A 21,058-nucleotide genomic window follows, 5' to 3' on the forward strand; every position below is an offset into this window, starting at 1 on the left:
GGAGCTGATGGTGACTGGTTCCTGGACAAGAAGGGCTGGCGGCCACAGAGAGAAACTTCGTGGCTTGGGACGGTGCCTTCTCCTGTTTCCTGCCATACCAGCCTGACTTTGGGAGCCAGGAGTGCTGGGAGCCCAGCAAGTTCTCCAGGATGGGCAATGCCTGCAGTGAAGCCCAGGGTAGGATGGTTGCCGTGGGTTGGACAGTTTCAGAGCTCTGAAGCTGTCCCCTTGGGGGGTCAGAGTGTTCTTGGGAGGGTCATGAGTTCCCCTGGACAGTGTCTGCCCTTTCCTCTGTGGGTATGAGCCAGATGCTAGGATGTGCTTCCAGGGGGCTGGGAACACGGCCAGAAATGGGTCCTTTGGGAACAGAGGTCTGGGCCAGTGGTGGTAGTTGGGGGGTGTTTGTGGGGGGGTGGGAGATAAGAATAGGGAAGGGGACTGGCGAATGGGAAGAGGCTAAAACAAAATGTCACGGGGGCAGTGGGAAACCTGCTTAACTCGGCTCTGTCCCCAGCAGCTCTGGGGACGGCTGAGGACACAGGGGGTGATAGAACTAGGCGCCTGGCTGGCTGGAGAGATGTGTGTGCTTGCTCGTGACTTTCTCATTGTCTCTCGTACTCTTGGCAGAGCTTTGGGTTAAGTGTCGTAGGGTGGGGAGAGGAGCTAATACCAAATATGACAGGCACTACTATTTCCTCAGGGCTGTTACCGTTCCCATTTTACAGACCAAGAAACCGAGGAGGGAGGTTCAGTAACTTGTCCAACACATGCACCTGGCAAATACTCACACTAAGGTTTGAAACCTGAACTCACACCAGAGGTCATGCTCCTGGTAAAGTACTGTGAAGAGCCGGCTTTCTTAGTGACCTCCAAAGGCCAGCCTGAGCAGAAGCCCCATATTCCCGACCCGTCCTTTCAGATGGTGCTGTTGGAGATGTTGAGGTGAAGGACATGCTGCCCTCTGCCATACGGCAGGGGTGCTGACAGAACGTGCCCAAGGGCGGCTCAGGGGTGGCGATTCCGGGTGTGCAGAGGAGTCCTCAGCGGTCTTCTACTTGTGTCCTGGGTGTCTGCTTGGAGTGGTGCTCATGTGTTTGAGCGTCTGGTTCTGTGGCCTCCTGGGGCAAGTGCTGGTGCTCTCCCTCTCATCCCCTAGTGAGTGCAAATGTCAGTGCTGCTAGCTCAGCAGGTTGATGTACAAGGCGCCCCTCAGGGTCTCCGCGGGCATGGAAGAGTGTGACCCTGATGGGGATGCAGGCATCCATGGATGACTGTGTTCACTGTCATCTTCTGACCTGGGCTCAACTAGGTGACTCATTAAGGTGTTGTCATGAGCCCTTCCACCGCAGTTCAGAACACTTCCCTCCAGGAAACCTGGGATCTGGGACTGATTTGGTTACCTATAATCTCTATAACTCGGGCTAGCCATGTAAAAAACAACTGCTATGTTCCCCCCCCCCTTTTTTTTAAAGGGCTAAAGAGGGCATGTGTGCTCACTAGAGAGACAGAGGAAAGGAGAAAGCACCCCCTGATGGGGCATTGTCATGCTACAGTACCTTGTCCCCCATTCTCCATTCTGTTGGGATAGTGGGCACATATGCACACGGACCTGTGTGTGCCTGGCATGTTTCTAAAGTCAATGAAGGATGGGATTTGAATACCAAAGTTCCACAGTCAGACATGTAGGATTCTGTTCCTTTAAACATTGAGCTATAGGACCAGTCCAGTTTTTTTTTGTTGTTGTTGTTTTTGTTTGTTTTAGATTTTTGCCACAGGTCACATGTACTAGCTGGAGAGAGACAGAGAGGGAAAGTGAGAAATCACCTGCTGGGTGGGGTTGGTCATGTGCAATCCCTCCATTCTCCTCTGAGGATTTTGGTCACTCACGCACATGCGCCCAGCATGTTTTTCATGCTGCCAAGTCTGGGACTCAGATCATGGAAGTGGCCGTGTGGGATCCATCACTTTAACCACCACACCACCCTGCTGGCCCTCAATTCTTTTTTTTTCCCTGTCAAATCTGTCTTGAGCCCCAGAACCAGCTTCACAGAGATTTGTTGAAGATCAAATAGAATTAGGCATGTGAAAAGACCTTGAAAAGTTGAAAGCACAAAGTGCATGGGAATATAATCTAGCATTCCTCCACCCGAGCAGCTGTCCATCTGCTCAATGAACATTGTTCTAGATCCTACTAGGTGCTGTGGATACAGCAGTGAGTGAAGCGGCCCAACATTCTTGCCTTCATGGAGTTGACATTCCAGTAAGGAGAGCAACAATGAATAAATAAGAACATTATATAGAATGGCAGTTGCTGATTAAAGCTCTGGAGAAAAAGCTGGGAAGGGAGATAAGGAGCCCCAGGAAAGGGGGTTGCTATTTTAATAGGGTGGTTAGAATAAGCCTCACTGATAAGAGCTCATTTGAGCTGTGACCTGTAGGAGCTCTTGTTCCGGACAGAGGGAATAGCAAGCAGCAGAGTTCCAGGCTGGCTGGGGAACAGTGAAGAGGCTAATAGGAGTGCAGTAAGGAAGAGGAAGAGTCCGAGGGTTATCATTATTAGCAATTCATTTTCACTGCTCCATACCAATGCCGAAGGAAGCTTGCTTTCTATCTTTTCCATCTATGTTTGTAGAGCCAGCTCCAGTACCTGGTGCTGGGGACAAAGTGCTGAACAAAACAGGTGTAACCCCTACCCTCCCAAAGCTTAGAGGGGTAGAGACACATGTTAATCAAGGAATGATTTTGTTATTGCAATAACTATATGGAGAAAATATAAAGGAGCTAAACTTAGTTGGGGTTAGGGAGCTGGAAGATCTTCCCTGAGGAAGTTACATTTAAGCCATGATCTAGGGGTTGAATTTTGCTTGGAGTATGTTTTGTGTGTGCATGAGTGTGATGAAAAATGTGGAAAGATTCCTTTTTGTACAAGGTCAACGACTGGTAGCCCATAGGCAGGACCCATTCCACAGACATGATTTATTTGGCTTGCAGTGTTGAGAAATGTGAATTAGTTGCCAACATTTAAAAATTCAGAGATGTTGCACTAAAATCTGGATTTTTTTCCTTTGGCTTCTGTTGAAAAATGGGAAGACCGGGCCTCACTAGGACAGCAGGAGCAATAATCCACTGGTGCTGGGTGCTGTTTGCCCCTGCTCAGGGTGTGGGCTATTCCTCCCACTTCTCCTGAACCACGGACTGCTTCACTTGTTGACAGGGCAGTTGGGTTTGTGACCACGAAGAAATCAGTGCCTTTTCAGAGACTAGGGAAAAGGTGATTTTTTTTTTTCTCTAGAAATTTTTGCTGTAGGGCACATGAGCTCGCTGGAGAGATAGTCAGAGACAGAGACAGAAAGTGAGAAATCATCCCCGTGGGGGGAGGGGGTGGCCATGCCACAATCCCTTCTCCATTCTTTTCTTGGGATTTTGGGCACGCATGCACGCATGCCTGGTGTGAGTTTTAAGCTGCCCAGTCTGGGATTTGAACCGTGGGCGACTACATGGGAGTCCAGCAATGTAACCATTATGCCATCTGCTGGTTCCAAGAGGTGAATTTTTAAGGGCACTGGCTTAGGGCCAGACAGATCTGGGTTGGAGTTTTGGTTTTCCCACTTACATGGCTGCTTGATCTCCATTGCCCTTAGGTCTTGGTTTCCTCAGGCTGGTTTTATGAGGACGATGTATGTGAAGCACTTAGCTTGGCAGTGGGAAGAAGTGCCCAGGTAACGAGTTACTGGTGGTGGCCATGATGGTATTAAGACCATCTTGTTCCTTTCCTTCCAGCAGCATGTCGTGGTTTAGCGGCCTCCTGGTCCCCAAAGTGGATGAACGGAAGACAGCCTGGGGTGAACGCAATGGGCAGAAGCGGTCGCGCCGTGGGACTCGGGCCAGTGGCTTCTGCACACCCCGCTACATGAGCTGCCTCCAGGACACGGAGCCGCCCAGCCCCACCCCTGCGGCTCCCTCTCGGTGCCCCTGGCAGGATGAGGCCTTTATCCGGAAGGGTGGCCTAGGCAAGGGTATGGAGCTGGGTCGGCGGGCAGTAGCCCTGGGCTTCGAGGACACTGAGGTGACAGCAGCTATCGGGACAGCTGAGGTGGCACCTGATATATCACCCAGGATTGGGCGATCCTGCTGGCGTCGTCTGGCACAGGTGTTCCAGTCGAAGCAGTTCCGCTCGGCCAAGCTGGAGCGCCTGTACCAGCGGTACTTCTTTCAGATGAACCAGAGCAGCCTGACGCTGCTGATGGCGGTGCTGGTTCTGCTCACGGTGGTGCTGCTGGCCTTCCATGCTGCGCCCTCCCGCCCTCAGCCTGCCTATGTGGCCCTGCTGTCCTGCGCTGCCACCCTCTTTGTGGCACTCATGGTGGTGTGCAACCGACATAGCTTTCGCCAGGACTCCATGTGGGTGGTGAGCTACGTGGTGCTGGGGATCCTCGCGGCTGTGCAGATTGGGGGCACTCTGGCAGCCCAACCACACAGCCCCTCTGCCGGCCTCTGGTGCCCTGTGTTCTTTGTCTACATCACCTACACGCTCCTACCAATCCGTATGCGAGCTGCCGTCCTCAGCGGCCTGGGCCTCTCCACCCTACATCTCATCTTGGCCTGGCAGCTCAACCGTAGTGATGCCTTCCTCTGGAAGCAGGTGGGTGGTCTGGGAGGCAGGTGTGGAGGGCAGGAGGCCGGAAATAAGGGGACGTGGTAAGGAAGGGGGGCGAGTTATGAGTAGATATTGGATGAAGACTTGTCTGGCTGTATCTTAGTGGAGGGACAAGAGATGGGAGGCCAATTTCAAGGATCCAGCTCCATTTGGGATCTGGGGCAGAAGGTACACTGAGAGGAGGGGGCCTTGGTACACAGACCTGCGCTGTGTCAGGGCCGCAGCCTCCTGCTCTGGCCTGAGCCTGTAGAGACGTAGGTAGAACTGGAGACAGGGATGTAGTGGGCAGCCCCAGGGCCCTGGCAAGGCTGAGAGGGCAATGCAGGCTGTATGCAGGCCGTGGCACCATCCCCGAAGAGCAGCTCCATGATGAACTGATGTAGAGGAACTGGGCAGGTTTTGGGTATAGTCGGCAAAGAACAAGTCACCTCTCCTGGACCAAATCCACTTCTGAGAGGACGGAGGGTGATGAGCCGGGGTCAGCTCTGGGCAGGAGTGCTTTGAGTGGGGTAGAAGAGGTGTGTTAGAGCTCATCCTACTTGCCGCATGCTGGGCATGAGACTGGCAGTCCTGCCTGGTCGTCCTCTGCCGGGCTGGCTGCTGCCTCCACGTTCTGTGTGTATAGTGGGGCTTGACAGCACAGTGTGGAGTAAGAAGTATGGGCTTGGCGCAGGCAGACCTGGTTGTCCAGTGGCCGCATTCTTCTCTGTGGGATCCAAGACCACTAACCTCCCCTCTTCCAGCCTTAGTTTTCCAGTCTGTAAAATTAGGGTGAAAGTAGCATCTACCTTCTGATGTTGGGGCCACACCCTTTCCCAGCACAGAGTGGAACCCGCCAGAGCAGTATTCTCACCCGAGGGCAGGAGGCGTGCGAGAGCTGCAGGGGTTGGTACCCAGCCAAGAGGCAGCTGGGAAGTTCCTTTCAGAGACATGAGTCTGGGGTCTGCCCAGGGGCAGAGTTCAGTGTGTCTTCTGTGGCAGCAGGGCTTTCAGGGGCTGTGGCAGCCATGGGGGGCGGGGCCAGCCATAGCCCCACAGTCAGCACACCTCCTGGTCACTCAGAGGCACCCTGATCCAGACGGTGCTCTCCTCTGCCGTGCTCAAGGTTTTGAGGGACCAGCCTGTGCCTTGCTCAGGGCCTGTGGCCCATAGCCCACTGTGGCCCCATCCACAGGGAGGAAGTTAACTGGGGCTCCCAGGGTGAGAAGCTGGGTGCTCTGGCATGATGCCCTTCCCCGCCCAGCCTGTGCGCCGGAACAGGAACAGAACGTACCTTTTTAAAAGTAACTTTATAGCCCGTTTGTTTGTGGAGCATGTGCCTGCAGGGCACTGTCAGACCTATTAAAGGGCCAGGTCCTCCTGCCCTTGCTAGCTCTGGCAGCTACTCTTCTAGGCCTGCCATTGGGCTGAGCTCTGGGGCTGGTCTGCCCTCCTGGGAAAGAAGGCGCTTAGCGGTGGTGCTTCCCTGTCCCCTGCATCTCTGGCCAGCCAGTTGAGTGGGCATCTATTCTCTGCTCTCAGCTGGCATGGTGCCCAGAGCCAGGCCTGGTGCCTGAGTGGGGAAGCACATCCAGGACCTGGTGTAGCCTCACCCATTGGGACTTAGCAGGCACATCCTTGGGGTAGTAGAGAAGGTCACTGCTGCCCCTGTACCACCAGTTCTTGGGGCTATGGCTGCTCATACAGCTTCCCTGAGCTGAGACCAAGTCCCTGTCATTTGGGCCTATGGGTTTCTGGATGGGAGGGGGCTGCGGCCCCCTTTCTAGCCTCCTGGGGAAGCCCCTTTCCAGTTCCAGTCTTACTCTTACTCATAGGAAGGTGCTTCTGTCCTCTTCTCAGACGGAGTGAGCGGACTCCCCCTGTGACCCAGACCCAACCTGGCATCTCCTGCAGCCCCCTGGCATCCATTTTTTTCTCACAGTCAGCTAGGGGTGTGTGTAGAGTTATTTCAGTCTCTCATCCCCCTTCCCCTTCCCTCTACTGTGACTCACATTTTCCTCTTAGGCTCCTGGGGCCAGGAAGGGAAGTTGCCTAGTTTGTCCCCCCTCATCTTTCTCCCCCACTGGGGGCTATTCTTAGAAACCCCCAAGGGAGATAGTGTGCCCCCCTCTTCACCCCTGCTGCTGGGAGGGGGAGCTTAGCCTGGACTGGGAAGGGAAGCTGGAGGCCATCCTGGAGGGTCAGAGCTAGAAGTGGATAGGGGTTAGCCAGACCTACCCCTCAAGTGTACCCAGGAAGAAACCAGAATCCCAAAGATGAGGTGACCTGCCCAAGTTTGCAGGACTAATTCTGGTTCAGGGCAAGACCCAGAACTGGCTTCTATTCATGCTCTTTTCCTCCCTTAATCCCTTCTTCCCAAACCAGAGCCCTGCCCCATCAAACCTGGGTGGAGCCCCAAGTGCCAAGTTAACTCCTGAGTTTCTGGAAACACTGAGGCCAGCTTGCTTTACAGTCAGTGCTACAGAAGATGATTGGGGACTACACATCCCTAGGTTGGGGACCTTTGTTGTCGGGCCTGGCAGGGCCAAGTGTTGGGGGCATTATACTTGGAGGGTGTCCAGGCATGATGGCACTCTATTCCCTGTAGGGGAGTTCTTCGGATCAGGTGAATTGATGACTCCCAAGCCTGGGCTCTGAGGCTGGGCTTCAAGAACTTAGAGTCAGTGTGGTGAGTAGGAGTCTTAGAAATGTAAGTGTTCTGTAAGGTGGGATTAGGACATGAGCTTTGGAGTCTGCTGTCCTGAATTAAAGTCCTATGCCAGCCATTACCAGCTGTGTGATCTTGGGCAAGTGATTTAGCTTCTCTGGGCCAGGATCACTCATCTTTAAAATGGACTATTGTTTCCTCTTTGTGGAGTTGTAAGAAACATTGATTACAGAAGGCATCCACAGAATGCTGGCCCGCCGTACGCAGCCAGCACAGCTCTGGTAGTATAAGAGTGATTGTTAAGTTACGTTAGGGCAAAGAGGGACGTTAGAGATCTTATTCCTCCTCTTTGTGTTGTAGAACCCCAGAGAGATGAGGTGACTTGTCCTCACGGGAGCATATAGAGCTCAGGTCTCCTAGGTGCTGTCCTGTAAGGAAAACCACATGCAGAGGAGCAGTGTTTGCTGTTTGGAGTGCTTTTGGCACAGGCGATCACAAGGTGCCGAGGCTGAGTCCCATGATCTACCTGGCCTTTGTCGGTGCTTCTGCTTCCGGAAGATCTCATTTCTAGTCAGGAGTGGTCAGAAGGCTGGGATGTCGAATCCTGTTGGAAATAGGAGAGATCTATTGCAGGAGTGAAGACAGACAGGAGGTGGGGCCCTGGCTCCCTTCCTAAAGGAGTCATCCTCAGAAAGCCTAGCAAGTTGCATGCATGTGTGGGCGTGTGTGTGGGGGGGTGGGTGGGGGGGGGTTGGTAACCCGCCTGCCTCTGCCACCCTCCTGCAGCTTGGTGCCAATGTGCTGCTGTTCCTCTGTACCAATGTCATTGGCATCTGCACACACTACCCAGCCGAGGTGTCTCAGCGCCAGGCCTTTCAGGAGACTCGCGGTTACATCCAGGCACGGCTGCATCTGCAGCATGAGAATCGGCAGCAGGTAGGGCTGCTTTCCCTGACCAGGGCCTTCCCTCACCTCATCCCAGTAACCCTCAGGTTGGGTCTGTTGCCTTGCCTAACTCGTGAAACACAGTGTGAATGGTTCCCCCAGGATGGCGGGCCCTGTGACACTGGGGTTCTCTCTAGTCTGAGGATGGGAGGACAAGACAGGAGCACATCCACCTTGGTCAGAAAGGGTTAGGCTGAGGGCACTCACTGGGGAGGGTCAGGCTGAGGCCCCAAAAGGAAGTTCAGGGCTCTGAGGAGTGGTCTGTGGATGTGGAGGGATGAGGTGGACCTGGAGAGGGAAATGTGAGGCCAGGAAGATAGTGGTGCCCTGTGGAACCACTGGTCTAGGAGCGGCTGCTGCTGTCGGTGTTGCCCCAGCACGTTGCCATGGAGATGAAAGAAGACATCAACACAAAAAAAGAAGACATGATGTTCCACAAGATCTATATCCAGAAACACGACAACGTCAGGTAGCGTTGTAGGAAGGAGGCCAAAAGGGTGGGGGTCTGGGGGGCTGTGGGGCTACGTGGCTGGTCCAGCCCCTGCTGTTGTCCACAGCATCCTGTTTGCAGACATTGAAGGCTTCACCAGCCTGGCATCCCAGTGCACTGCACAGGAGCTGGTCATGACCCTGAACGAACTCTTTGCCCGGTTTGACAAGTTGGCAGCGGTGAGGGTGCTGGACTTGGGGTGGTGCCAGCTGTGGTGAGAGTGGAGTCTGCAGTGAGGGTGGCAGGCCAGGAAGGCTGGGTGGGTAAGAGAGTAAAGGTGACCCTCCAACTCTTGCTCCTTCAGGAAAATCACTGCCTGAGGATCAAGATCTTAGGGGACTGTTACTACTGTGTGTCAGGCCTGCCGGAGGCCCGGGCAGACCACGCCCACTGCTGCGTGGAGATGGGGGTGGACATGATCGAGGCCATTTCGTAAGTAGTGCCTCATTCCCAGGCTTCTTAGAACTGGGGTGGGGGCCCAGACTGCTCCTACTCTTTGATGTGTGCTCAGGAATTCTCCTCAGTCTTGGCCATTTCTTCATCTTTGAGAGCTGTCTGTCACTGGGGAATGGCACAGGTCTTCCTCTAGCCTGCGCAGACCCACGTGTACCCTTAGATCCCAGCCAGCCTGGAGGGGGTAGGGAGAGCTGAGGCCATGGGGAATGGAGCCGGAGAGAATGCCAGCTGAGTTCTCTCCGAGCTCAGTTATGCTTTGGGTCCTGCTGGTGAGCAAGCTGCAGACCTTTGTCCTTGGGCCCCAGGCAGCTTCTGCCCTTGTCCAGACAAGGCTGTGCCCCTGTCCCCTGCATCTGGTCCGTCTTTGTCCACTCGGCTCCAAGGGGAGCAGAGGGCCTGGGCTTTGCGCCAAGGGAGGGAAGACTGCTGAGAGCTGATCTGGAGTTGCTTCCTCCCAGGCTGGTGCGTGAGGTGACAGGTGTGAACGTGAACATGCGTGTAGGCATCCACAGCGGGCGTGTGCACTGCGGCGTCCTTGGCCTGAGGAAATGGCAGTTCGACGTGTGGTCCAACGACGTGACCCTGGCCAACCATATGGAGGCAGGGGGCCGGGCTGGGTGAGTGGAAGGGTGCAGTCAGTGCGGGGTGGGAGCAAGGTGGGAGAGCCAGGGTCTCACCTCTCTCCCCACACAGTCGTATCCACATCACTCGGGCCACACTGCAGTACCTGAATGGGGACTACGAGGTGGAGCCAGGCCGGGGCGGCGAGCGCAATGCGTACCTGAAGGAGCAGCACATTGAGACCTTCCTCATCCTGGGCGCCAGCCAGAAACGGGTCAGGGTCAGGGCAGGGTGGGGGCGGTGCATGCAGAGACAGGGATGGAAGGGGAGGCGTGGGCAAGGGCCTTTTCTGGGCCCCTCTTTTGAGCCTGCACCTACACTGCCCACACAGAAAGAGGAGAAGGCCATGCTGGCCAAGCTGCAGCGGACGCGGGCCAACTCCATGGAAGGGCTGGTGCCGCGCTGGGTGCCAGATCGTGCCTTCTCCCGGACCAAGGACTCCAAGGCCTTCCGCCAGATGGTGAGGGGTCCCCAACCCTGGACCTGGGACCTCACTTTCTTGTCTCCTCAACACCCTGTGTCCCTCTCCTTCCTTGTCATGGCTGCCATCTGTATGCGTATTTTCTTGTATTGGGGGCAGGAGGGATGATTTCATCTCTGGGATCCCCAGCACCCCAAAACATATGGTGGGGATACTCGGCCCAGTGTTGGGAACGGGGAAGGGGCTATAGAAGTGAAGGTGGTCGGCTCACTCATACACTCTCTTTCTCCAGGGCATTGATGACTCCAGCAAAGACAAGTAAGTCAGGAGGGGAAGAGGGCACACCTACACCTGGGGTACAGGTGCGGGGAGTTGCAACCGCTTCTTCCCTGAATGTGTTTTGTGGGAGCAGGAGCCACACACCTGACTCACACCCCCTCCCTTGGGTGCTGCCCATTCCCTTCCCTCTCACTGCTTCTCATGTGCAATCCTCACGCACCTGGTGAAGCCATGCCCCCTGCCTTCAGCCGGGGCGCCCAAGATGCCCTGAACCCTGAGGACGAGGTAGATGAGTTCCTGGGCCGGGCCATCGATGCCCGCAGCATCGATCAGCTGCGCAAGGACCACGTGCGCCGGTTCCTGCTCACCTTCCAGAGAGACGATCTTGAGAAGAAGGTCTGGGGGACCCTGGGTGAAGGATAAGGGCTCACCGGGGGGCGGTGGCAAGTCCAGGCAGGGAAGGCTGAGCAGAGGTGGTGGGAGCAGAAGTTTTAGGGGAACAGAGGAACACAGAATAGGGTGGGGATTCATATCAGTTGGGTCCACTGCTTCTCCCCCTTGAGGCTCCTGGTGGGGCCCTGCCCTTGCTGTCCCTGCCTCCTCCAGGGCAGGGCCCAATGCCCAGTGCCCAGCTCAGCCTCCTCTCCTTCAGTACTCACGGAAGGTGGATCCCCGCTTCGGAGCCTACGTTGCCTGTGCCTTGTTGGTCTTCTGTTTCATCTGCTTCATCCAGCTCCTCGTCTTCCCGCAGTGAGTGCCCTGCTGCTCCTCCCTCAGCTTCCCTCTCCTCCACCTCCCAGGACCTTCCTCAACATTGGCACTGGTGCACCCTACCAGGGCCTAGAGAGGGCTCCCCTGTGGGCGCAAGGTGGGGCCATCCCCGTATGCCAGATGTCTGCGATGTCCGTCTCTCCCGCAGAGCCACGTGCTGTTTACACCTGAATGTGCTTCTATAAGCTCCTTTTTTCCTTTGTACGTTTGCTTGCTTTTTAAAGCAATACTGTGTTAAATATATTCTGATTGGGTCATATGGTAATTTCTGTTTGGTATATTTATAGTTATCTTAAATATTGTTAGAGCTGGACTGTTGGTTTACTTTAATAAAGCTTTTATATATTTAAAAAAAAAAAACATTCGCACAGTCCGTGGTCCCTGGACCCTGCACCCCTGCCTGCTCTGGAGGGTGGGACAAGATGCCCAGACCTTCCAGAGTAACGTCTTCCTTCTCCTTGTGCCCCAGCTCAACCCTGATGCTTGGTATCTACGCCAGTATCTTCCTGCTGTTGCTGGTCACTGTGCTGATCTGCGCGGTGTACTCCTGTGGTTCTGTACGTGGGGGACTTCCATGGCTGCTGGAGGGCTGGCTGGGCTAGGAGTGGGGAGGGAGGAGAAGGCCATGCCTCCCCTTGGGGCCCATCCCTGGTTGGCCTTCCTCCTTGGCTGATGTGGCCTCCAACTCCCGGTTCCTTGCTGCCTCCAGCTGTTTCCTAAGGCCCTGCAACGACTGTCCCGCAGCATTGTCCGCTCACGGGCACACAGCACTGCAGTCGGCATCTTTTCAGTCCTGCTTGTATTCACTTCTGCCATTGCCAACATGGTAAGGAGCCAGTGCAGAGTCTCCCACCTCTGTTCTGTGGCAGAGCCCACCCAGAGCTGAGAGTACAGAGGGGAATAAGACACGTGCTATCCCTAGGAACCCCGCTGCTCCAGAGGATAAGTCCAGTTCTCCCTCTTTGTTTTCCCTACCTCTCATCATCTGAGGGAGAACCTCGGCCCCTGGGGTATAGGACACCCTTCCCCTCCTTGGTTATTCTGACATACCCCGCCCCTCCACTTTCGCAGTTCACCTGTAACCACACCCCCATACGGACCTGTGCTGCCCGGATGCTGAATTTAACACCTGCTGACATCACTGCCTGCCACCTGCAGCAGCTCAATTACTCCCTGGGCTTGGATGCTCCCCTGTGTGAGGGCACCGCACCCACCTGCAGCTTCCCTGAGGTGTCCGAGCAGTGCTTAGGCTGGGAGGGGGGTGTCCTGGCACAGTTATTGGCCCCTCTGTGCCAGGCCTCTGATGGACACTGGGACACAGGAACTCACCAGAGTCCCCAACTGTAGTAGCAGCTGGGGCCCAGGTGTGGTGTAGGGGGTGGGCATGGAGGGTGAAGGATGTTGGGGTTTGAGGGCTGTGGAGGGAGGTTAGGCCAGGCAGGGGAGTGCAGGGCTCTCCCTGCCCAGGGAGCTGTGACCTCCGCCTTCCCCCAATGCTGCCCCTGCTATCGCCCCCCAGTACTTCGTCGGGAACATGCTGCTGAGTCTCTTGGCCAGCTCTGTCTTCCTACACATCAGCAGTATTGGGAAGTTGGCCATGATCTTTGTCTTGGGGCTCATCTATTTGGTGCTGCTTCTGCTGGGTCCCCCAGCCACCATCTTTGACAACTATGACCTGCTGCTTGGCGTCCATGGCTTGTGAGTATGTTCTCAGCCCCCAGGAGCCTCTTATCCTGCTGGATCTCTGTGAGCCTCTCTGTTGCCCAGGTCCTTTGTGCCCTTTGGCATGCCACTCCCCTGTGGGTGAGAGGGAGGAGATGGAGGAGCTCTTAGCATGTGACCCCAAATAGTTACCTCAAAGAAACCCCAGTACTGGGAAAGTCCTGTGTCTTTAGGCCAGGCATTAAAAAAAAAAAAAAGGGCAAAAACTAAAACCCCTCTTACGTTTGCATGGTGTTTTCATATCCACTGTCCTGTCATACAGCTGCTTGGTGGCAGAGCCCTGACTAGGAACCAAAACTTCTGACTCCTGTTGTGGGCTTTTCCTCTGTAAAACCCCACCCTTAGTGGTATGTGGCCATAGCTTGCTGTGGTAGAAAAAGCTCCAGCTCTGCTACCCATTAGCTGTGTGACTGAACAGCTGACTTAACTTCTAGGAGCCTTAATTTCCTTATCTGCAAATGACAAGAACACCTAAATCACAAGGTAGTTGCAAAGATTAGTTACTAATATTTATTGAATGCTTACTATATGCCAGATACCTTGCTCAGCTTTTTTTTTTTTTTTTAGAGGTTTTTGCTATAGGGCACGTGCCAGAAAGACAGAGAGAGACAGAGAGACAGAAAGTGAGAAATTACCCCCCAGGGAGGATGGCCACGCTGAAATTCCTTTTCCTCCATTCTCCTCTTGGGATCTTGGACATGCACGCACACGCATGCAGCGTGAGTTTAATCCGCCGGGTCCGGGACTTGAACCGCAGTCGACTACATGGGAGTCCAGCGACGTAGCCATTACTCTATCTGCTGGTCCCAGCTCAGCTATTTTTTTAAATAGAATTATTTTGTTTAACTTTATTTAGTTATTTTAATTTGACAAAATAGAGAAAGTGAGAAAACAAGCTGCCAGGTCCTGGACCAGAACCACGGTCAGCCATGTGGTAGTCCAGTGCCCTTAACCAGAATGACAACTGCTGGCCTCCCACGCTCAGCTTTTTACATGAGTTATTTAGATCTGATCTTTTACTGGTGAGGAAACTGAGCCAGATGGTGGCACAGTCGTAAATATGATGCTCTGTGATGCTCTGACTGACATGGGAAGTTCCTGGTTCACATCTGGAGACCTCCCTAAGTCTCCAGGTCACATCTGGAGAGCCTATGCTAGGCTCATGTGTACCCACTATCTGGGGCTGGCTGATAGTGGGTACGCATGGCTGTGGGCGGATTGTGGTGTTGAGATCCTGTTGGAGGTGCTGTCTCTGTCTTTCGCATTCATGACAAAATGAAATTTTAAAAGAATGTTTTTATTTAGCTTTATTTAATTTTGATTAGAGAGGGACGGAGCAAGAGAGAGAGGGAAAGTGAGAGAGGAAGCTGCCAGGTTCAGGACTTGAACTATGGTTAGCCGTGTAGAAGTCCAGAGCCCTTGACCACCATGCCACCTGCTGGCACCAACAAAATGAATTTTTAAAAAAATGTAATATAGATGATAGATAAGAGCAAGCTCTGGCCCCATGTCTGACTGTGGTTTGTGCTCAGTAAATGCAGTCCTGTCTTATTTCCATGCCCTCAACCAGGGAGCTCTGACAACTTTGTCTCTTGTGTCTTCCTGCCAGGGCTTCTTCCAATGAGACCTTTGATGGGCTGGACTGGTAAGTGAGGGCTCTGGGGCAGCAAGAGGTAGGGCTGCCAAATGCCTCCTTCAGACGCCAACCATGTCTCTGCTTACGCTCAGCCCAGCTGCAGGGAGGGTGGCACTCAAATATATGACCCCCGTGATTCTGCTGGTATTTGCGCTGGCACTGTATCTGCATGCCCAGCAGGTGGAGTCAACTGCCCGCCTGGACTTCCTCTGGAAACTCCAGGTGACCTGGTGGGCCTTTGGGAGAGGGGGAGGCACCTGGTAGCAGAGCCTGGGCCAAGCCAGAAATGCATCTCTTGTTGGCCAGCTAAGGCTCAGGCCGCCCGCAGCCCACCCTAGTTCCATACCTTCTCTGTTCCCACACCCTCCCCCTCCCCCTCTCCTGCCCTCTCCTGTACCTACCCCTTCATCTGTTCTTTAGGCCTCACCTGTTTGTGCCTTCCTTTCTCCATGTGATCCCCCCATGCCCATTTCCGGCCCTACATCACTGCACCCATCTCTTGTGAATGCTGGCAGTGGGTGATGGGTGTGGTGTCCACAGGCAACAGGGGAGAAGGAGGAGATGGAGGAGCTCCAGGCGTACAACCGGCGGCTGCTACACAACATTCTGCCCAAGGACGTGGCCGCCCACTTCTTGGCCCGGGAGCGCCGGAATGATGAGCTCTACTATCAGTCGTGTGAGTGTGTGGCTGTTATGTTTGCCTCCATTGCCAACTTCTCAGAGTTCTATGTGGAGCTGGAGGCAAACAATGAGGGCGTCGAGTGCCTGCGACTGCTCAATGAGATCATCGCTGACTTTGATGAGGTACTTGTCTGGTCTCCTGGTGCTGGCAGAGAGTGGGGGGACTTGGGGACCAGGGGATGAGAAGGCCAGGATTGGATGTGAGGTTTGGGTCTAGGAGGAGAAAGGAAGCTTTGGTAAGACCCGGAGACGTCAGGGGTGGGGGTCAAGACAAGCACTGTGGAGGTAGGGACGCAAATCCATGAAGGTGTCAGAAGCAGAAAGTGGGTCAGCCATAGTGGGCCAGGGTCACCATTACTGGGGAGCAAAGGAGGGCATGAGGAGCTGTGGGGGGGGTGCGGGGGAACCAGGTGGAAGTCACTGGAGGTGGTAATAGGCTGTCTGTGGACAGGTCCCTGAGACCAAGCAAGGTGGTCCCCTGAATGGAGAAAATGGGAGCAAAATGTGACCTGAACATCCAGGTCAGGAATGGGCTGTTCCCTGTTCTGGAGGGATGTCATCTCCTCCCTCAGGGACTGAGATTCCTAAAAGGGGAGGGAGGACTGGAGTAACCGATGCGTCATACCCTTCTGCACTTGTGTTCTGTGAGTGAGCTATCGCAGCTGACCTCTGAAGCTGGGGGCCCAAGCCCTGGCCTGGGTCCTGGCTCCCCCATCCTGCACAGACAGCAGCTCCTGGAAGGGGCTTATTTATTTAAGGGGGGCAGCTCGTGAGGCAGGGAAGGGAGGGGAGCCAAGGCTTGGCGAGAAATGAATGTGGGGGCAGGGGTGGCTTGGCTTCTTTGCCTCGAAAGCCACTTCCCCATGTCGTCCAGATCATCAGCGAGGAGCGGTTCCGACAGCTGGAGAAGATCAAGACGATTGGCAGCACCTACATGGCTGCCTCCGGGCTGAACGCCAGCACCTACGATCAGGTGGGCCGCTCCCACATCACGGCCCTGGCCGACTACGCCATGCGGCTCATGGAGCAAATGAAGCACATCAATGAGCACTCCTTCAATAATTTCCAGATGAAGATCGGTGAGAGGGCCTGGGCACGGTGCAGGTTTCCCCAGGACCTTGCTGGGTGAAACTGAGGTGCAGGCTGGGGATAAGGTCAGATTTCTCATCAGGACTTCCTTCCCTCCCACCGCTTAGGTCAGTTCTGATATTCAGAGCAATGATATCAAGAACAGAGATCAGGGACCAGCAGTTAGCGTAATGGCTATGTCGCTGGACTCCCACGTAGTCGACTACGGTTCGCATCCTGGACCCGGTGGCTTAAAACTTACGCCAGGCATGTGTAAATGCATGCCCAAGATCCCGAGAGGAGAATGGAGGAGAAGGGATTGTGGCATGGCCATCCCCCCTGGGGGGTGATTTCTCACTTTCTGTCTCTCTGTCTCTCTCTGTCTGTCTGGCGAGCACATGCGCCCTATAGCAAAAACAACAACAATAAAACAAAACAAAACAAAAAAACTTCTCCAAAAAAAAAAAAAAAAAGAACAGAAATCATTCGAGGGCCTACTGTGTACTAGGCACTGTCCTCAACATTTTTTAAAAATTATTTATTTACTTTTATTCATTCATTCATTTTATTTTGATTTGACCAGAAAGACACACACAGAGAAAAAGAAGGAAAGTGAGAAAGCAAGCCACCAGGTCCAGGACTCAAACTGTGGTCAGCCATGTGGGAGTGTCCAGCACCCTAACCACCATGCCACCTGCTGGTCCCTGTCCTTGACATTTTTTAGCACATTTTAATCTTCACATAATTATCCCCTTTCACAGATAAAGACATTGAGACTGACTCTGAGATTAGATAACTTGCCCAGTATCAAAAACTAGTGGGGCCAGCAGGTGGCATGGTGGTTAAGTGTGTTGGACTCCCACATGGCAGATTGCGGTTCGAGTCCTGGACCTGGTGGCTTGCTTTCTCACTTTCTCTCTCTCTCTTTTTCTCTCTCCCTCTCTGATCAAATTTAAATAAATAAAGTTAAATAAAATAATTCTTTAAAAGAAAAAACAACTAATAAGTGGCTGAGCTGGGATTCAAAACTAGATTTGTCTAAACTCTAATACCTGTGTCTTTCTCTGTGTCTAACCTGATAAAAGGTACGTCCTGTCAGTGGAACTGGTAGGTGGGAGTGGTCATAGTGTAGGTTCTGGAGTCAGACTGGTTTGGATTCTGGCTGTTCTGTTTACTGGTTTATTTAGCAAGTAACCTAACTTTTGTAAACTTCAGTTACCTTGTCTGTAAAGTGGGGCTAATAATGCCTACTTTGAGAGGTGCGAGAGGATGAATAATGTGAAATGTGCACTAGAGTGGTTGGCACAGAGCCAACCTTCAGCAGATTAGCTGCTGTTGGGCCATAGTTGGGTTCATTTGGGGTGCCTCAGCTGGCATGCCCAGATTGTTCTCTATTCTCTGGGTCCTTTTGCAGGTGCTGGGATGGGGCTGACTCCCACGGGCTGACTCTGGAGCATCTATTCGTCTCAATCTCTTGCTGTTCTCCCACCTCAGGGCTGAACATGGGCCCAGTCGTGGCAGGCGTCATTGGAGCTCGGAAGCCACAGTATGACATCTGGGGGAACACAGTGAATGTTTCTAGCCGGATGGACAGCACAGGGGTCCCTGACCGAATCCAGGTGAGCGGGGTGTGAGCTGAGGCTGGGAGTGGCCTGGGTCCAGAGTGGTTCCACAGGCCTGTCTCAGCAGTCAGCCTGGACAGGGGTAGGGTGGCAGTGTTCTGTGGTTGGTGGTGCAGGGACTGGGGGAGGGGAGCTAGCCTGACCAGAGAACTGCTAAGCCCCTGCAAATGCAGCAGGAAGGATTTCAGGCTAAGCGGGCCCCCTTCCATCCCCAGGTGACCGCGGACCTGTACCAGGTTCTAGCTGCCAAGGGCTACCAGCTGGAGTGTCGAGGGGTGGTCAAGGTGAAGGGCAAGGGAGAGATGACCACCTACTTCCTCAATGGGGGCCCCAGCAGTTAGCAGGGTCCAGCTACAAATTCAGCTGAAGGGACCAAGGTGGACACCGAGTGGACTCTGCTCTCTGGGTGGAACTGTGGCCAGGGGCACTGTGCCTCCAGACCCTGCTGACTGCAAAAGGGAACACCCAGCAGGCTGGACGATGCTCGTCTGCTCTTGGGCTGGCAAATGAGGGCCTATCAAGAGGATTATGCAAGTGATGTTCTTTTTAAACTAGGGGTTCCCTCTCCTTTCTTCCAGCTTTCCAGAGCTGAGGAGGGGGCAGCAGCAAAAGTGGGGGAGCCCTCCTGCCTGAGAGATTAAAATGGCAGTTTGCCATGCCTCTCTTGACCTGTCTGGGCAGCAGGCTCAGGGCTGGGCCCTTCCTTTCTTCTTTTTTTCCTGAGAGCATTTTATACCAAGACTGGGGGCAGGCACGAGGAGTGCCTGTTCTTGCCTTTGCTGTGCCTGCATCCCAGCACTGGTCCTGGGCACCCTCCTGCCTCAGCCGGGTGTTCCTCTTAGGCACAGGGCAGAGGAGGGAGAAGCCTTGGGGACCCAGTTCTATCTATACTTCAGGGGAATGTTTCTATTTGCCAAATCCTAGTCCCATGATCTGTCCCCAAAGGGGAACAAAGGGACCTCTGACAGCTCAGATTTAGCCCCAGTTCCTGCATGCTCCAGGGAAAGGGGTGTCTGGCCTCACTGGTACTGTGAAAATGCCCAGCCAGAAAGCACACACGTGTGTGGGATATCAGAAGATCGGGAGCTGGAAGTTTACCTGCAGGTGCCAAAGAGAGCAGGCCAGCCAGGGAGGGGCTGGTGCCAGACCCTGTGTGGGGACCTGGACGTGGCCAGGGTTAGATCACTTTGCCCCAGTGCTCTCTTGCTCTCTGCTGGCCAGGAGGCATGAACAGCTCTACCCCTTCTGTTGCCAAATAGAAAAGGGTCAGGGCATGGGAGAATATGACCCTGACCCCAGACCTGTCCTCCCAAGTCCCTGGCACAAGGGAGGGCCTGTGTGTTTGTGTAGCAGTGTATGCATGTTGGTCTTCGTGTGAGTATCTGTTCTCCAGGTCTGTGTGTGTCCTTGTGCTCCTGCTCCTCAGTGCTGCACCCTGGGTCGCCTCTCTCTTGTGGGCTGCCAGCTTCTGGGACTAAGGCAGGGTTTCCTATTTCAGGGGATGTAGAGAGATGCCAGGTTGCACGGGAGTGAGATGGGGTGTGGTAGCCAAAGGAGGGTGGCCCTGGGGAGAAGAGTCCTTTCTGTGCCAAATCCCTAAGTGCCGTTTGGGGGCCTCACGTGCAGCATGACTGTCTCCCTGCTTGAGCCCCAGTGCTCCATGCACATGAACTGTCTGGGGTTTGGTGGGCAGAGGCGCAGGAGTTTCCTGGGTTCCCCAGCTTGTTCTGGGATGTGGTATGCCATGGGATCCCTCTGAGGACCCAGATACTGGTACTAGGGGATGGGGCAGGGGAACCTTAGACTTGGCTTTCTCCAGCCTTCAGCCTGACTCTAGCATGTCCCTGGCTCCCCCGTCCTTGTCAAGCCTACCAAGGCTGGCAGAAGTGTTTAGATTGGTCTCTAGATTCTCTTATCTTCCTTTACACCTTTCCCTGCGACCTCCTTGACTCTGGACTGAATTAGTAGGTGCCTTGGTTCTTCTGTCTGTACTTATTAAGCCAGAGGCATTCGCTTGAGTTTTGGTTGAAGCTCATTTTGTCTTGGAAGTGACTGGAGGCATAGAAGAAAGAGTCCCTGGAGTTGCTGGGTTTGGGGAGTAGAGGGAGCAGGTAGTGCTCTTGGCCTTCCTCATGCCTCTTCTGATGCCAGCTGCCTGCAGAGGCCTGGTTTCTGGCTCAGTACTGCCTGCCTTGAGGGATCTTCACAGATCCACCAAACGGACCATCGGGCACTTCATTAGCCAAGGCAGAAAGAGGGGAAAAGTCTAGTTGGTTCAGACAGAAAATGGACTCCCCTGCCCCCTGCTGTATCCCTGTATAGGAAGGGCTGCTTGGTGTTGTGGGTGGAGTGAGGGTGTAAGTAGACCAGAGTGGGGAGACCTCAGCCTTGGGTGACTTGTCTCTGCTTCTTGCCAAGTGGGAAGGGCCTGTCCACACCCTGGCTCCCCATACCACAGTGCCAGCCATGCCCTTCCCCAGGGCTACCACTGCCCCTCTCCTCACTCGTCGGTGGGGGAGTCAGGGGATGGGAGGCCCTGGGCTTTGGTTTTATAATGTAACCACTGTGGGAGGGAGGGTGGGTGGTGTACCATGTATTTCAGTGAAATATTTAATATATTTAAATATCAATAAAATCAAACTCTTTGTAAAATTCCCTGTTTTCTGCAGCTTTCTGGGCTCTGGGTTGGATCAGAAGTGGCAGGATCTGGTGCAGAAGACGGCCTCCTCCTGCCCCAGGGCTCTGTGGGCCTCGCTTGTCTGTGGTGAGAGGACTTTCTCTCACCCAGCAGAAGCCACAGTGTCTTCAGAGAGTGCGCTTGCTCCAGGCCCTTCAGCGTCGTAAGGACCAGTGTGTGTCCTCCCAGATTTGTCCGTATAACCCCTGCCTGCATGAGGTCAAAGATCCTTGAGGTTGTCCTTCCAGTGCCTTGGCCCTTTCAGACCTCTCATACCAAAGTCTGGGCCTTCAGGCATCTCCCACACACTTGCTCTCACAGGGCTCTAGACCTTGGAATACCACTCCCCCACCCCCAGTACACAA

The 21,058-nt window shown here is 54.1% G+C and overlaps 2 protein-coding genes across 3 annotated transcripts in view; one reads left to right on the top strand and one right to left on the bottom strand.

Moving 5' to 3' along the window:
- The window catches only part of ADCY6 (adenylate cyclase 6), a 28,514-nt gene that overhangs the window by 1,309 nt on the left and 6,147 nt on the right, over positions 1–21,058 (top strand). Inside the window, exons 2-22 of one of the 2 annotated variants that reach the window (XM_006168223.3) lie at positions 3,781–4,642; positions 8,091–8,240; positions 8,597–8,718; positions 8,807–8,918; positions 9,044–9,171; positions 9,654–9,812; positions 9,889–10,030; positions 10,148–10,276; positions 10,530–10,555; positions 10,765–10,912; positions 11,169–11,266; positions 11,757–11,844; positions 11,997–12,113; positions 12,359–12,517; positions 12,807–12,985; positions 14,619–14,654; positions 14,738–14,867; positions 15,186–15,449; positions 16,201–16,405; positions 17,889–18,013; positions 18,232–18,638. In XM_006168223.3, coding sequence (XP_006168285.1) covers positions 3,785–4,642; positions 8,091–8,240; positions 8,597–8,718; positions 8,807–8,918; positions 9,044–9,171; positions 9,654–9,812; positions 9,889–10,030; positions 10,148–10,276; positions 10,530–10,555; positions 10,765–10,912; positions 11,169–11,266; positions 11,757–11,844; positions 11,997–12,113; positions 12,359–12,517; positions 12,807–12,985; positions 14,619–14,654; positions 14,738–14,867; positions 15,186–15,449; positions 16,201–16,405; positions 17,889–18,013; positions 18,232–18,357 — 3,501 coding nt within the window. In that variant the 5' untranslated portion in view covers positions 3,781–3,784 and the 3' untranslated portion in view covers positions 18,358–18,638. Of the gene's footprint in view, positions 1–3,780; positions 4,643–8,090; positions 8,241–8,596; positions 8,719–8,806; positions 8,919–9,043; positions 9,172–9,653; positions 9,813–9,888; positions 10,031–10,147; positions 10,277–10,529; positions 10,556–10,764; positions 10,913–11,168; positions 11,267–11,756; positions 11,845–11,996; positions 12,114–12,358; positions 12,518–12,806; positions 12,986–14,618; positions 14,655–14,737; positions 14,868–15,185; positions 15,450–16,200; positions 16,406–17,888; positions 18,014–18,231; positions 18,639–21,058 lie in introns of those variants that run through there. The other variant, XM_006168224.3, reaches the window with a different exon arrangement.
- SPMIP11 (sperm microtubule inner protein 11) overlaps positions 18,771–21,058 on the bottom strand; it is a 34,118-nt gene continuing 31,830 nt past the window's right edge. Inside the window, exon 5 of the mRNA XM_027768133.1 lies at positions 18,771–20,903. The gene's annotated coding sequence lies outside the window, so the exon portion shown is untranslated. The remainder of the gene's footprint in view (positions 20,904–21,058) is intronic.

This window comes from Tupaia chinensis, unplaced genomic scaffold, assembly GCF_000334495.1.
Source record: "Tupaia chinensis unplaced genomic scaffold, TupChi_1.0 Scaffold145652_1, whole genome shotgun sequence".
NCBI classification, from domain to species: Eukaryota; Metazoa; Chordata; class Mammalia; order Scandentia; family Tupaiidae; genus Tupaia; species Tupaia belangeri.